This window comes from Balearica regulorum, chromosome 5 (genome assembly GCF_011004875.1).
Source record: "Balearica regulorum gibbericeps isolate bBalReg1 chromosome 5, bBalReg1.pri, whole genome shotgun sequence".
In the NCBI taxonomy this organism is placed as follows: Eukaryota; Metazoa; Chordata; class Aves; order Gruiformes; family Gruidae; genus Balearica; species Balearica regulorum.
Window position 1 is genome coordinate 58,920,950 of NC_046188.1, and position 14,266 is coordinate 58,935,215.

The 14,266-nt window shown below is 45.5% G+C and overlaps 1 protein-coding gene and 1 long non-coding RNA gene across 5 annotated transcripts in view; one reads left to right on the top strand and one right to left on the bottom strand.

Moving 5' to 3' along the window:
• SWAP70 (switching B cell complex subunit SWAP70) overlaps positions 1 to 3,918 on the top strand; it is a 41,334-nt gene extending 37,416 nt beyond the window's left edge. For both annotated transcript variants that reach the window (XM_075755150.1, XM_075755151.1), the window contains 2 exons: positions 1,285 to 1,381; positions 1,832 to 3,918. In XM_075755150.1, coding sequence (XP_075611265.1) covers positions 1,285 to 1,381; positions 1,832 to 1,941 — 207 coding nt within the window. In that variant the 3' untranslated portion in view covers positions 1,942 to 3,918. The remainder of the gene's footprint in view (positions 1 to 1,284; positions 1,382 to 1,831) is intronic.
• Positions 3,919 to 6,302: 2,384 nt separating this feature from the next.
• LOC142602104 (uncharacterized) overlaps positions 6,303 to 14,266 on the bottom strand; it is a 30,443-nt gene continuing 22,479 nt past the window's right edge. For all 3 annotated transcript variants that reach the window (XR_012835796.1, XR_012835797.1, XR_012835795.1), the window contains one exon: positions 6,303 to 11,863. This is a non-coding gene — a long non-coding RNA (uncharacterized LOC142602104). The remainder of the gene's footprint in view (positions 11,864 to 14,266) is intronic.

The window sequence follows — 14,266 nt, forward strand, 5'->3', positions numbered from 1 at the left end:
CCAGCTCAGTCGTATCCTGAAATACTGTGTATACGTTTATTTTTTACTGTAGACTAACTTCTTATGCAGTCCTGTTGCTGTCATAACTAAATGCCATATGCTTTTGAATTCTTGTATTGTTATGATGATGTCATGGGCAATATTGTCTTCTACAGATGAAAAATCAATGTGCTACTGTAGGCCCGCGCTCCTCAAAAAGGTATTTAAGCACTAAACTGATGTCAAGGCTAGCTAGGAATTAGCTCAGATTCTCAATGCATAGCAGTGCCTCACATCCCAAAGGCCGGGCCTGTTCTCTGCTCTGGTGAGTGTTTTTGGTGGAGGCCAGTAGCTGTGTTCATGGCAGAAATAAGAGTCAGAATCCAGCAAGTACAAAGTCTGAGGTGCTGCATACTTTCTAGGGCTAGGGAGGTGTTGATCCTGTGTGTATTTAGGTCAGGAAACAAAACATGACTGGATTTCTGTTTAACGAGGGAGTGTGTTTATGCTGTCTCTGTGCCACAGAGGTTAGCTCTGTGAAGGACAAGCGAGTGAGCTGTGTCAGCTGGCGCAGAACACAAATGCTGCAGTGAACTGCAAGGGCCCTGGTGGGGTACTTCTGGCCGCTTTACAACTTACCGTGTTCGTGTTACATCTAACACCAGCATTAGATTGCTTTTGGCTAATACTTGACTTTTTTGTAGATGACATGGCAGGCTTTTTGTATATGAAACATCATTTACTACTCCAAAGGAACTGCTGAATACAATAGACATAAAAAACCCCCACAAAGTAACCAACCAAAAAAAAAATAAATCCACAAAGCAGATGATGGAGTAGGTCACTGTGATAGTTGACTCGTTATTTTAGAAATAATTAAACATTCCAGCCCTCTGTTTAGAGTTGACCAAAAGACTGGTTTAGACTGAAGGATACCTCCTCCTTGCTTGGGTGTAGCAGCAGCGGTCCTTTTCCTAGCTTATGTTTTATTTCTGATAGTGAGAGATACCCACTAGCTCCTCTTAGTTTTGAACAGAAAATGCATTTTTTTGGTTTGAAACTTACGCAGCTACAAAATCTTGTAAAACGTAGTTATTTTTGCATTCTGGTTTGACAGCTTGCTTTTATACAGGTAGTGACTGACTAAATTATTTAGGATGGTTAGAAATGAAGTTCTGGCTACACTAAATGGAGCGCTGGCTGAATTAGCATGGTTCTGTCTTCGGATTTAAAAGGATGTTTTTCCTTTTTATATAAATTGAGAAAAGTTGTTCTTGTTTTCAAGTGGAATGTATCTTATTTCAGGAGGTTAAGAAGAAGTTGGAAACAGCAGCTAATAAGACCAAGAGTTGGAAAGATAAAGTAGCTCATCATGAGGGATTAATTCGACTAATAGAGCCAGGTAAGTTATCAACAGAAGGGTTACGAAAAACATGTATTCATACTGTCTTGTATACACTGATCACCTAGTGAGTTACTGAAGTCTGCCTTTTCCTGTAGCTTACTGGTTTCACAGCTGGCTATACTATAAATACAACATTTGTGAGAAATGCTGATGGTAACTTTCAAGTCTTTACTTCTACTGGCCCTACTATAACAATTTTTTTTATTATTGTTTGTTTGTTTAAAACAAAGCAAGGATCAGCCTGAACATTGCATGGTTTAGGTGTTTAATGCAGTTCGCCTAAGTGCTAACTGCCAAAAACATGAAGATAGCTAAAATGTTTGACTTCGGGGAAAAGTTAAATTTCTTAGCTTAATGAAGAGTGACACTTGACCTGTCCCACCGATGGTGGCTGAGTGACGTCCTTGTCAGCAATGCCTGTTTCGAGTATTGCACTCTGTCTTCCAGGCTCCAAGAATCCTCACTTGATCACAAACTGGGGCCCAGCCGCCTTCACTGAAGCTGAACTCAAGCAAAGACAGAAAAGCTGGAAAGGGAAAAAAGCCACTTCAGAGTGATGACGGTAGCTGACGTATCATTTGTGAATAGAAGCCCACCTTCATCCCTTCTGCTTTGCACAGAGCAGCTTCTTGCTTATAAAGATCTTAGTTTGCTCAGCAGGTTGGGCCTTTCTGCAAAGGAAATACTGTTTACCACATAGGAGTGTCTTCTCAGAGCTCAGTAATTAAAATATGTGGTGTCTGACAGTACTTGCTGTTTTCCCTCACATTTCCAGAAATTCTGTTCTTTTTATATAAAAAAACCTTTCAACTGAAGATTTTTATTTAAATGTAGCTTGTGACGGCATTGTTTCTGTAACAATCTGACAGCATCTAACTGATCAAGCAGTGTCACTTTCATTCCAAAATGCAAGGGAAGCAATTGTTTCATGGGTTCAGTTAGTATCATTTAAAGCCATGATAAATCAGTCCTGGAGGTTCTGTCCAACTCCAAGATAGAGCGTTACCTTTCCTTCCACTGAGTATCCTTTGAGTTTTTTCCTCTGTCCATCTCTTGCTCTTCACACAGCACTTACTTACCGCTCAGATACATTCTTCCTTAGCGAGGGCAGGCGGGCATCACTGGGTACCTGCTGGCTGGTTGGATTGTATGTCCTGTTTTCCTCTGTTTGCAGGAATCCAAACAAAAGGCCTGGAAATAGGCATGTACAAAATGCTGCTGTCAAATGTTTGGAAAAAGTAGTCATGCAAGTTGTTCTTGTACTGTCTGATACTTGAGAAGTGCTAAAAAACAAAACCTTGAGAGTTCACTTCATAGTTTAAAAGATGTATGGTTTTGACTTACAGATTTCTGGAGCACGTGAACAGAAGGTGGTAACGCATACAGGCCAGCGATCATAGGCATCGAGGCTATGTTTGTGTAAGACATCTGAGGATAACATACCACTGGTTTAGATGCAGCACTTTTAATTTTAATTGGAGGCCAGATTAAAAAAACTGCAAGAGGAAAACTAAACCTGACATTTTTATTTGAGATAAAAATGATAAATGTGTAGCAATACTGCTTTAGAAAAAAATTAATTCCCATCAATAAAATAATTTCAGTATTTCTAGTAACAAGGCTTCCCGAAGAGCCTCCTGCTCTGTCTCAGAACTCTCTCCAGGAACAAGGCCAATTCTTTCTGTTTCTGTAGGGAAAAGGAACAAGTCTGTGATTTTGCTTTGTAGATTTCCCACACCAGATCGGAAGTCAGTCTATTGCTAAGTAAAACAGTATTTGTGCTGAATTGTACAAATGTTTTGAGAATTAAGTCCCCCCTCCTGAAGAGCAGGTGCCCATTGGTGTGGCTTGTTAGCTTTGAGCTTTGTCCGTGCGCTGAACATGGACGCCCAGCTCTTGGCACCAGCTTTTGAATTCAGCTAAATGTTAAATTATTTTTAGCAAACAAGAAGTGAATGTTTCAGATGGATAACCAGTGCATTTGTGTACAGCATTGTGACACTTGGATCTCAGAAGAGTAGAAGCTGTACAGAAGTGATCTTCAGCTTTGGAAGTCAATAGCATTTTATTTGCCTATTAACTAAGACTCACTCAAATACTGAATCTTCTCAGACATCTATTCTCTGGTTATATTTTTGTACTAATTGAAATCTTTAATGTTTCAGTAAATGGAAAATCCAGGATCTTCCTGCTTGTATTTACTGTACAGGAAAGCAGTAGTTCCTTCAGCTTGCTAACAAGGTGGTTTTTTTAAGTTGATTATGTTTACAGAAGAAATGTGAAAAAAAGCTGTAATAGAAATACTAATGTATACATTGTTAAACTTTGCTAAAGGAGACAGAACAGTATTTATACCTACCACACATCTTTTATGTGGAGAGCAGAAGGTGTATTGGGGCTAAACTTGTTTAATTTTTCTAACAGTCTTTATTTTGGACAAATGTTTTTTAAGAACACCAAATGATGCATGTTTTCATATTTTTTACTGTTCCTTAGAATTGGCTATTTAATAAAGTAATACAAAGTCATTTACATTTCTGAATTAATGGTTGTCTTTTTGCATGGGTTTCTTCTGAGTTACTGGAGTTCAAAATCCAGTAACGGTTGGGTGGAGGTGTTGCTTTGAAGGGGATTTGGATTAAAGCCATAATAAAGGCAGTGGTCAAACATAAGACAATAGAATTTGTCTTACCAGCACTGCTTCTCTTAAATGTTCATATTCAGTACACCTTGGCACAGTATAATGATGCTCAGCTGTTAGAGGCAGTAACAGTATTTTGAGGGCACAGTTAGCTGTTTATGAAACACCAAGCATGCCCTGTGGGCAATGAATTGATACAACAGTTGCAGCTACAGTAACAGATGAAGGCTGGAGGTGCCAGCCTGGGGCCAGAGCCCACCTGCTCTTACCAGCCAGCTAATGGGGACCTGTGCCTCTGCAGGCAAAACAGCCTTTTGTTAAAACATCCCCTGCATATGTCTTTCTCAGTCACTGATAGAAGAGGAAATGAGACAAGTCACCTTTGAGCTTTGTTGTCCCTGCTTGCTCTGACAAATTAAGAAAGCTTTGTGTGAAGTGTCACATAGTAAATGTGGTTTAAAAAATTAACTAATCGCATTGTGAGTAGAATTGCCACTTTAGAATAAGTCAATTAAAGCTACACTAAACACAGCAGTCAGAGAGCAGAGCTGTGAGTCAGAGTCACCACATCTCATGAAACAGTGCAGCATCGCAAACTGCAGCCCCTGGTGTGGCGTCATTTCCAGTGAGCCCAAGGGTTACAGCGCTCCTAGTCCAAGTGACTCGATCTCCTCAATGAGATGTGACACCATTGACATCTCTGTTCCACCCCAAGCAGCTTTGTGACATTGTAGTGCCTTAAATACATGCCAGGCTTACCTACACAAAGGCCTGTGGAAAGCTGCACCTGCTGTTCTTGACCCCTCAGTAGGATGCATGGGAGGGCTTAGGCCACCTTTTTTGTCTGCCGGATTCAGGTTTATCTGCTGCAGATGGTGGAGGAATCTTGCAAACTAATAGCACAGCACCGTGCTTTTTTCCCTCCTAAAGTAGACAGAAATTTTTTTTTTTTTTTTTTGCCCTGTGACCATTTTATGGAGCTGATTTATGAAACTGTTACAGCTTTATTCATACATTCCCAAACTGTAACAGGCAGGCTTCCAGCAACTTAGATTAGATTACTTCTTCTGTTTAACGTTCCTGCAGGTACAGCCACAAAACCAAAGCCCATGTGGGAAAGCAACAGCATGTATCTGTATCCTGGGGGGGGGGAACCCCAAAAGCAGCAACTGTTCAGTCACTCAGGCCTTCTGGACCAGTAGCTGCACCATCCAGTTCAGTAAAAAAGTGAAGTGAAAAAATAACTGCTCTGATTTTTATCTTGAAAACGTGAAGTAGTTAAGTAAACAATTTTTTTAGCAACCCAGTGCACAGCCAGGAAAGGAGCTATCCATAAGGTCTTTGAACTGCTTGGGGGGGGGGGCGTGGGGGGTGTAGGGGTGTGGTGGTGGTGGTGGTGTGTGTAATTATTTGTTCTTAAAGGGCACAGAAGAGAGGAATTTAATGTGTCATAAAGTTGTCATCTCTAATAAATAGAATTAAAATGTCCCGCAACACTAGCAAGCTTTTAGTCCCCCCCACTCATCAGTTAGGGACTTTCCAGCTCTGCCTGCGCTATGCTGGTTATTTGGTAATTGCGGTGCTCTCCTGTTTGGTATTTTCTTTACTTTTTGGGCTCACGGTGGGAGCCCCGGCGCCTCCCGGCCTGGCCGTTGGACCGGGGCGGCGGCCGAGCCAGAGGCGGAAACAAAAGCCGCGGCCAGGGCCTGGCTCATCCTCGGGCTCCAGCTGCCCTCTGGTGGCGGCCCCGCCCGCCAGCGCCTTCCCTGCGAGCGGGTCCGAGACAATGACCGGTGTCCCTTCGGCTTCGCTCCCCTTCAACAGCTGTACCCGCCCTTCACGAGAGAGAGGTGCAACGGCTGGAAAAATGTTAAGTGACACACCCCCCCCCCCCCCCCCCCCCAGGTCTCCTGCTGTATTGATTACCTCACTGCCGTCGTCGTAGCGCGTTGTTGTCCTTGAGTTCATGAGCCAATTTGGGATCAGATATGCTGAGCTAATGGCAGAACCAGAGACATCCAGTGAGCCTAGGAGAAAGGATTTTACACTACGAGTGTTACCATTGGCCTAGGATAAATTTATGCTCAGAGCCTTCAAGCGAATTCAGGCATATTTTCCGAAAAAAGCCAAACCCCACTGCACCACAGAAGGACAATGTGTACAGTCAAATACATCATCCAGCAAGCTCCCAGCTGCAGCGCAAAGCCTGGGCTGCCGTACAGCTTTCCTAAGGGAATTAAAGCAGGGCGGGGAAATGTAAGGAAGGTTACTTTACTTATCTGTAAATAATGTTTTGCCAGGTGCCTCCTGCTGTACTTGCCTCCTTCATCCTTCACCCCCACCCGGTTCTCCCTGGGCTGGTGCTCATTGCAGGATAAAAGGCCCTGGGGCTGCAGGAGCAGGGCTGACAGACAGATATGCAACATGCCAGCTCATACATATCCCCTCTTGGGAGCAAGACCCAGACTCATCCCTTCCAGTCACAAATGGGAGGGGGCATGGGGGGGGGGGGGAAGACCAGCCTGTGGTTTGAAACACTTTGGGGCTCCCCTGCCTGGCAGGGTGAGCAGCCACACAGACATCATGTCTTGAGGACTCCTGTCACTGATAATGCAGCCCTGAGGTCCAAAAGAAAATGCAAACAGAAAGTCTGTAACACTACATGAATTTAGAGACTATCGTGACTTTCACACATTGAGTCTCACTGTGACCTTCAACTACTTGGAACTGTGAGGGAAGCGAAAGTGCAGAAAAGCACTGTTTTACAAACTGGTTTTCTAGGTATGTATGTCAAAAATACACATCCTTCAGAAAATGGAAAGGCCAGTGGTTGTTTTAACACGTAAGATGAAAGAAAAGTTTGGGAAAAGGTAGTTGCTTCTCACCTCCACAAGAAATTAAAATTGGAACAGTATGATGCAAAACTAAAGATAAAAACATCCTGAAAAGCCTTGGAAGGGAGATTTAATGAGGCAGTTTTTAACACCTACAAGCACAAGCCCAGAAAGACTGCTTGATGAGAGCCTCCCTTCTTTCTGATATTTTAGCCTAATTGACAGAGGTAATGTAAAAGGATATGAGCAGCTGGCCAGAGAAAAACCCATGACAGACTGGGCAGAATGTTGATAAAAAGAAAAAATAAATCACAAACCCCAGAACAACTGGACTCACTTTTCCCCATTGGTCATTACTTTAAATTCCTTAATAAAACAAGCACAAAAAACCAAACCAAACCAAAAACCCTTTCTACCTTAGTCAGTTTGCTCATTGCTCACATCACGCTTCTGCCTATCAAAGGAGCTTGCTCTAGCACCAGTTTTATACAGTTATTAATCATTGCCAATTAATAGAGCTACTTGTCATGGCTACAGCACACAAATAACTTTTACAGGATTCAGGCCTAATGTCTTCGTGCAAATGCTCACCTGCCGTTATTCCTGTTGTCGCCTATTTTCTGAGCACACCACAGCGATTTGCTCAGGCAATGCAGATTTCACCACGAGGAACCTACCAGGGTGTTTGTGAGGACATTTGAGTGTGACTCGCACAGGTCTGTGTCAGCTGCTCTTGCCCACAGTTGCAAAAGGCACCAGTGTCCTTTCACCTAACTTGGCCCACAAGTTTAATTTGAACACACTAGTATCTCGGATGGGATTAAAAACTCAAGCACTGACATGAGACAGTTTCAAAACCAGCCTAGTCTTCCTTGGTGTTGACACTTATTAGCTGTTTCAATGCCTACCAGAGCATGGGGATTTTTCTTTCCACTCCGCAGAGGTTTGTGCAGCTCAGCCCTGACACATCATGCAAGTGCTGGGGAAGCCCAGGTCCTCTGGGGTGTCAGTTGCTTTGTCCTGACTAAAAATGGAAAAATCCCCACTTACAAACCTATTTAAGGTCAGACTCTGCTTAGACACCTCTAGACGGTCCCTCTCACAGCATAGCTGGGACTGAAATTGTGCATTTGGAGCAGCCTAAGGTTGTGTTTTCCCAACCATTTCCTTTGCCAGCGATGCATTGAGGTGGTTTTGCTCTTTCCAAGCCTGTGAAGTTGACCGCCATGTCTGCCTGTGAGGGAGAAGCATGCCCCATTTTGCAGCCGGGTTTTCCCCCCTGCCAGAAAGATTGTGTTGGCCCTGGGCTGCTTTTTCCCAGAACGAAGGTGGGAAATGGTGGGGGCATGTGCTCACACACAGGTTCCCCCCGGCAAAAAAAAGCTGAGCAGTGTGGCGGGATGTCGCTCCCTGTAGGGATGGAGGTGGCATTTTCTGCATTTGTTGTTTTACTTTAGTGTGGCCATTGTCTGCCTGTGAGGACTGCATGATGCCCAAGGGGGTTGTTGCTGGCCCACAGAACATCCCTGGGAGATGGTTGGCCAGAAAGAACCATCACCCCAAGCCTGGTCTTGCAGCACAGCCATACGCGGCCCCATTTGCAAAAGAAACTTGCCTGCCTGTGCTCCCGCATGCTCCCTTTGTTGTCACCATTACAGATGGCAACAGCCAAACCCACAACTGCTCTCAGGCCACCTCCAGCCAGCAAATCCTCCCCACTGGCAGAAGAAAATCCAGAGCATATATTCCTTGAAATCATACTTCCAAGGGCTGGCCAGCTAAGGGCTGGGTGCAGGCATGGGGCACAGTATGAGAACCAGCTTGGCAGAACAGCTCACCAAAGGGAAAAAGAAAACCACACCAGGTGCCAAACACCCTCACTCGGCCAGGCCGCTCCCCAGCATTTCTGCTGTCTCTGCAGAGCATGGTCCAGTCCTGCACAGCTTCAAAGACAGTTCTGCCTCTGTTTCCCCTCCTCATCCTACTCTGACCCATGTCCCTGCGACCCAGCTGACACCATACCACTTAGCAGGCATTTATCAGACTGTTGCTGCAGACTGGCGCAGCTATTTTAGCAGAAAACTCCTGGGCGACCGCTGGGCCCAGGGCAGCGTGCACTGAGCCTGCACCACCTCCGGGTGAGTGGTTCTGCACGACCACTCGCTGCTCTTCCAGTTTTCCATTCTTATTTTTATCTCACCCCTCCTGATCAGCCCCAACTCCCTACATGCCGAAGCAGGGTGAGAAGACTGACACGATTTTTCCAAAGCCCCCGGCTAGTTCTGGGACCCACAGCACAGGACTCCGCCAGCTCCTGCCCCGGCAGGCCAGTCAGGCAGCTGCAGCTGCTCCCCCAGAGACGGGGAGAACAATAAGAAATACCAGATCTGCCGCAGGAATGCGGGAGATACCGTGGCGGGGGGCCTTGGTGAGTCTGGGCAGGATTTGCTCAGGGCTTGGACGTAGACCAGAGGTTGCCACTTGAGCAGCCCTGTCGTCGGGCTGGGGTGACTTGGGGGATGCTTCGCGGGGCCCTGCCCCTCCGTGGCCCCCACCGGGCGTTGGACGCCAGATGGCAGCCGGACACCGCCGCACGGCCCTCTGAACCAGCTCACGGGAGCAAAGCGTCTCCCTCAGCAGGCTTGTAATTAATCACATCTGCGGATCCTGTTTTGAAAGGCAGATTCACACAGATGCGGTACTACACGGGTTTTTTACAGCTGAGTTGGTAGCATGCTTGGAGCTGCGTCACTTGTGTACGTGCAGCAACACACTGCTACTGCAGGAGGAAAAACCCCACTTTTCTTTTGCAAGGAAAGCACACGTAACACCAAACCAAAGCCTTTTCTTAGGGTTTGGATGAGTTATCTCACCAAAGAACAGTAAAAAGAGCGAGGACCAGGCAGATTATGAACAACAAGGTGGTCAGCATACCCACTCATCACAGCTTGGTGGGCTTCCACCTAGCTGCAAAGGCTGAGCAGCAGGGAGGCGTCTCACCCCCTCATGTGCTCTGGGCACACTGGTTACCCTGATTTACTCAGATGACTAAAACCAGGGTCTGCACCCACAGCTGCGAAGGCCTGACGCTAATTTGAGAGTCATACAGTTACTCTGTTGGGTAACATTTTCCCTCAATGACTTACGAACTTTAATCCAATTTTGAAATGTAGGGGAGGCTAAGTTGGATTACATTAGCTTAACTGCTCATGTCATAAACTCTTGAGAAGTGGGACTGGAGGCTTTTTCCTCCAGAAACCTTTTGTTGGCCCACAAAATCCTTGTTTTTTTCTTAGTTCAGACACCAAGAGGGGGAGTTTTCAGCTTCCAAAAATAAATCAAAGACACCATGATGCCTGCAGGGTATTTGTTTCTCCATAGGAATGGGAACCTGGTGGTTTAGTTTAAGAGAGACTAAGCTAACTTTCACATTTTCTACATTCCTCTTTTTCCTGATATATCAAGATCGACAGGTTTGAACTGTTGTTTTAATGAAAACCTACTACTCCTAAGAGGGTTTCCTGTTGTAGAAAGGTGATATTTCAGAGCTGCAAAATTCCAAACAATTTGACTTGCTATCACCTTCGTCAGGTCCCTTAACCTTCTTATGCCTCAGTTGTTCATTGATGAAACGTGAATGATATTTACCTATTAAAAAAGCACACAGACATCTGCAAAATACTCAGCTGTCCCTAAAAAGAGAACTCTAAGCAATACAATGATAAACTGAAATTGTGTCCACAAGGTGCAAACCGGAGATTGCCGTGTGAGGCCTTGGAAAGGGCCACGTATAACAGGGGAACCCCTGCACAACCAGAGCCCCCTGGCCCCATCCCCTGCCAGCCCCTCACAAGGGTGACTCCAGCTCCTTCACCTTTATTCACAAGGCCAGAAAACCTCCTCTGAGCTCTTGGGTAACAACCAAAACTGAAGCAGCCTTTAGCTCTCTAATTAACCGGAGCTAAATCACCACGTAGCTACCCCCAAAGTGTCAGGAAAATTAAACCAGTAGTCGTAAAGTCATGCTGTGCTCCAGCCAAGCCCTCTTTCATCATCTCTAATTCAGACTGCTGAATCAATCCCAGGTAGGTTTTCCCCTCCCTTGTGTGCGTGGAGCCCCAAAAACATCCTGGGGTAAATCTAAACATGACTGACCTGGACGTTGCATCTCTGGACAGTTTTCAGAGCTTAAGCTCTGCAACTCAGAGCAACAAGTTTTGCAGGTAGGTGCAAATCACTTGTTGAAGGCTGGAGTATTTGTGATAAACTTGTGACTACAACAGGACTCCCTGAATATGTTTTTGGTCTTGGAAATGGATCTTCAGCTCCTAGTCTTGTTAATTCTGCAATCCAAAATGTTTTCTTCACTATTTTTCTCTCGTCTACTAGAGGCAATTAGGATTTTCCAACTGTTCTAACAATTTAGAAGCTCTAATATGTAAAAACACTCTATTGTGTTACAAAAGTTTCTCTGAACTGTAAAACACATTACAAAGGGGAGGGAGTCAGTCCCTTGTACACTGCTCAGGCTGCTCCCCTGGCAAAGAATGACCACTGGCAGCTTACAAGGCACGGAAAAAAGACTTATCGTCCAGATCCTGGAAACACAGTCAAAGCTGCCTTAGCTGGGCAAATCGGCACTGATTTCTCAGCACTAGTCCCTGGAGACACAGGTCTGCTGACGTCAAGGTTGTCGTCGTTATTGCAGGGCTCACAGCCCTTGAAACATTTTATCTGCAAGCTCTAGTCCAGCCTACTGCACAGAAAAGCTCTTCAAATGCTTCTGACAGGGATGGCTGGGACATGAGAACGTTGAGTGCTCTTGACGCTTCCCCACTAACCTGCTCCAACTGTGCAGCAGCATGTTTTAAGCATCTCTGAAATACAGACCTTGAGAAGCCAGTTCCTCTCCTGTTTGACTCAGAAATCCTCCTGGAACATTGCTGCTTCCTATCTGAATGCCTCTTTTAAAGCCAGGTTTTCTTCCTGCTATGCCAAAGGAGCCTACAAAAAAGGAAAAGACAGCAAAGTTCAGGGAAGCACTTATCTGATATGCAAAAGCTCACAGGTGCAACATGAAGGAATGCACAATGCTCAGGATTACATGCCCATTAGGAAAATGGGAAAGCCACTAATGATTTTCAAAGCTAGAGTCTCACTCATTATTTCTACCTGGCTATTATTTTTGGGAGACTTGAAGATTCCTTTTATCAGGGAATGTTTCCTGATAATTTCTTCAGAAAGAGCACTGCTTTTATCCCTTTGCATTTCTGGTAGATGCACTTCATAAGCTGCTCGCTGAGCACTGCTCAAGGGCAGGAGTAATTGGGTTTTTTGGGGGCTGGGGGAAAGCTGCGACATACCAACTTGCTGGAAGAGCTGAAGCAGAGCCAGCAGCCATGCTGACCAGCCCTGCAGTGGTGCACACTGGTGGTGGGATGGCATGCCACTGTCCCAGAGAACTGCTGATAAGCCACTTCGCCTTCTGGTGCAGCAGCACAAAGCTGCATGTGGGCTCATTTTCTGTTTCCTTGTGTTCTGCAATGCAGACATCCCCCGGGGTCCCAAAGTCGCAGGATGAAAAATTCATCCTTCCTTTTGGCCCAGATCCTGAACAGACATATGCACACGCTTAGCACTGAGCATGTGAGTAGCAACACTGATCTCCGCAGAGCAATCCACATGCTCAAGCCTCTGCATATTTGGGAGTGGGGAGAGAAGGACACTTGGTTCTTTGGTCGCCTGTTTTACATACCACTGGTGGAGATCCCACCCAAGAGAGAGCCGTCCAGCAGGATGGCGCTGAACTATAGAGCTATTTTTATTTCCATTGCTTGTAGCCTTGCTGAGACCTGCTACGAATTATCTGGGATATTACACCCCAGACGAGTCGAAACAACAGGTCCTGCTGCAGACTGTCTGTGTTTAGTGGGATGATTTAGTTACTGCTTTCCCCCCACCCCGTCTTCTTCCTTATTCCCATTAGTGACACGTTGGCTGCAGAGAAAAGTTATTCATGCTCTAGAAATGTAATATTTACTCAAAACAATTTTTATTTGGCTTGGCTTCTTCCCAGTGCCATAAAGTGATAGCCAACCCCAAGTGCTTACATAGACAACATGTGCATCTGAGTCATATTTATGATCCTAGTTATAAAAAGCACACAATCTTGTTGTTTGGTGCAATAGGATGGGACTGAAGGCATCAGCACGTCTTGAGCATAGCCTGTCTCTGGAATCTGCAGAAATTTGCCATGCTCCAAATTTAGAACTTGTGGGTGGAAGCTCAGACAGGAGCCAACTTTTTATACCATTACATCACAGCAATTGAGGGCTACGTGCCAAAGGATCCAAGGAAATTAATAAAGAGCAGAGGCTGTCCAGCTGTTTGAATTTAAAGTCACGGCAGAGAGGTAATTATTAATAAAAGTGGCTTTATTCAGAGCATAGTAATCTCATTGCTTAAATTGAACATATCCCCTCTTTACTGCAGCTTACTATTCTGTTGGAACTTGTAAAGATAATAGTAAGGAATTAACATCTGTAAGAGATAGGCCCAGTGAAGCCGAGATCGTTCTCGATAGAGGACACGCTTCAGCGATAACTTTCCAGCTAAGTAATGCTCAGTGAGCGCATGCATTTGCCAGTGGCATCACTGCTCCCCTGGCTGGAGGAGGTGGCTGGAACGTGGTGTGCATTTTTCCAGCTAAAACACACAAGGTCTCAAATGGACAGCGATCAAAGCCGTATCCAGCTAATTTGAAGAGTAATTCAATTTGTTTGACCTCCCTGCACTGGGGCAGCCAGTGTAAGCTCAAATGTCACAGCCTCCCAGGAGCCGATGGTAAAGCATTGGGGTTTGTTACCAAGAGGCACGGGGTGACCCGACTGACCTTCCAGCCGATTTGGGAGGCAGTGTGCATGCCCACAGCCCCAGTGGTGAATGGCCCTGTGTGCTGATGCTGGGAGGGGGCCATTGCCTGTGCATGTTAGGGCTGTGCCCCAACAGACCACGGAGTCCAGATCTGCTAGATGCTGCTTTCTGCACCTCAAAAGCACAGTGCACATGATAGGCACCTTCCTAGCTCCAAGAGCAAACCTGCAGCCCCCAGCAGGACAGGCTCCACAGAGAACGAATACTGGGTCTGCACACGGAAAGGGGTTGTGGGGTCTACGTGCTGAGACTCTGCATGCCAAAGTCTCAACAGAGGCTTGCCACAAAACACATACCCAGGAGAATACAGCAGTGTCTTTGGAAAAGGTGCTCCCTTCATGCTTCAACCACAGAAACGTTGGTATGCAGCTTCAGAGATTTATTGCTTATACTCTCCTCAAGGGCATGCAAAAGCTATGATTAATCAAAAATTTAGCTCTAGGTTCTCTAGGAAGTTCCCTATTCCCATTTTAC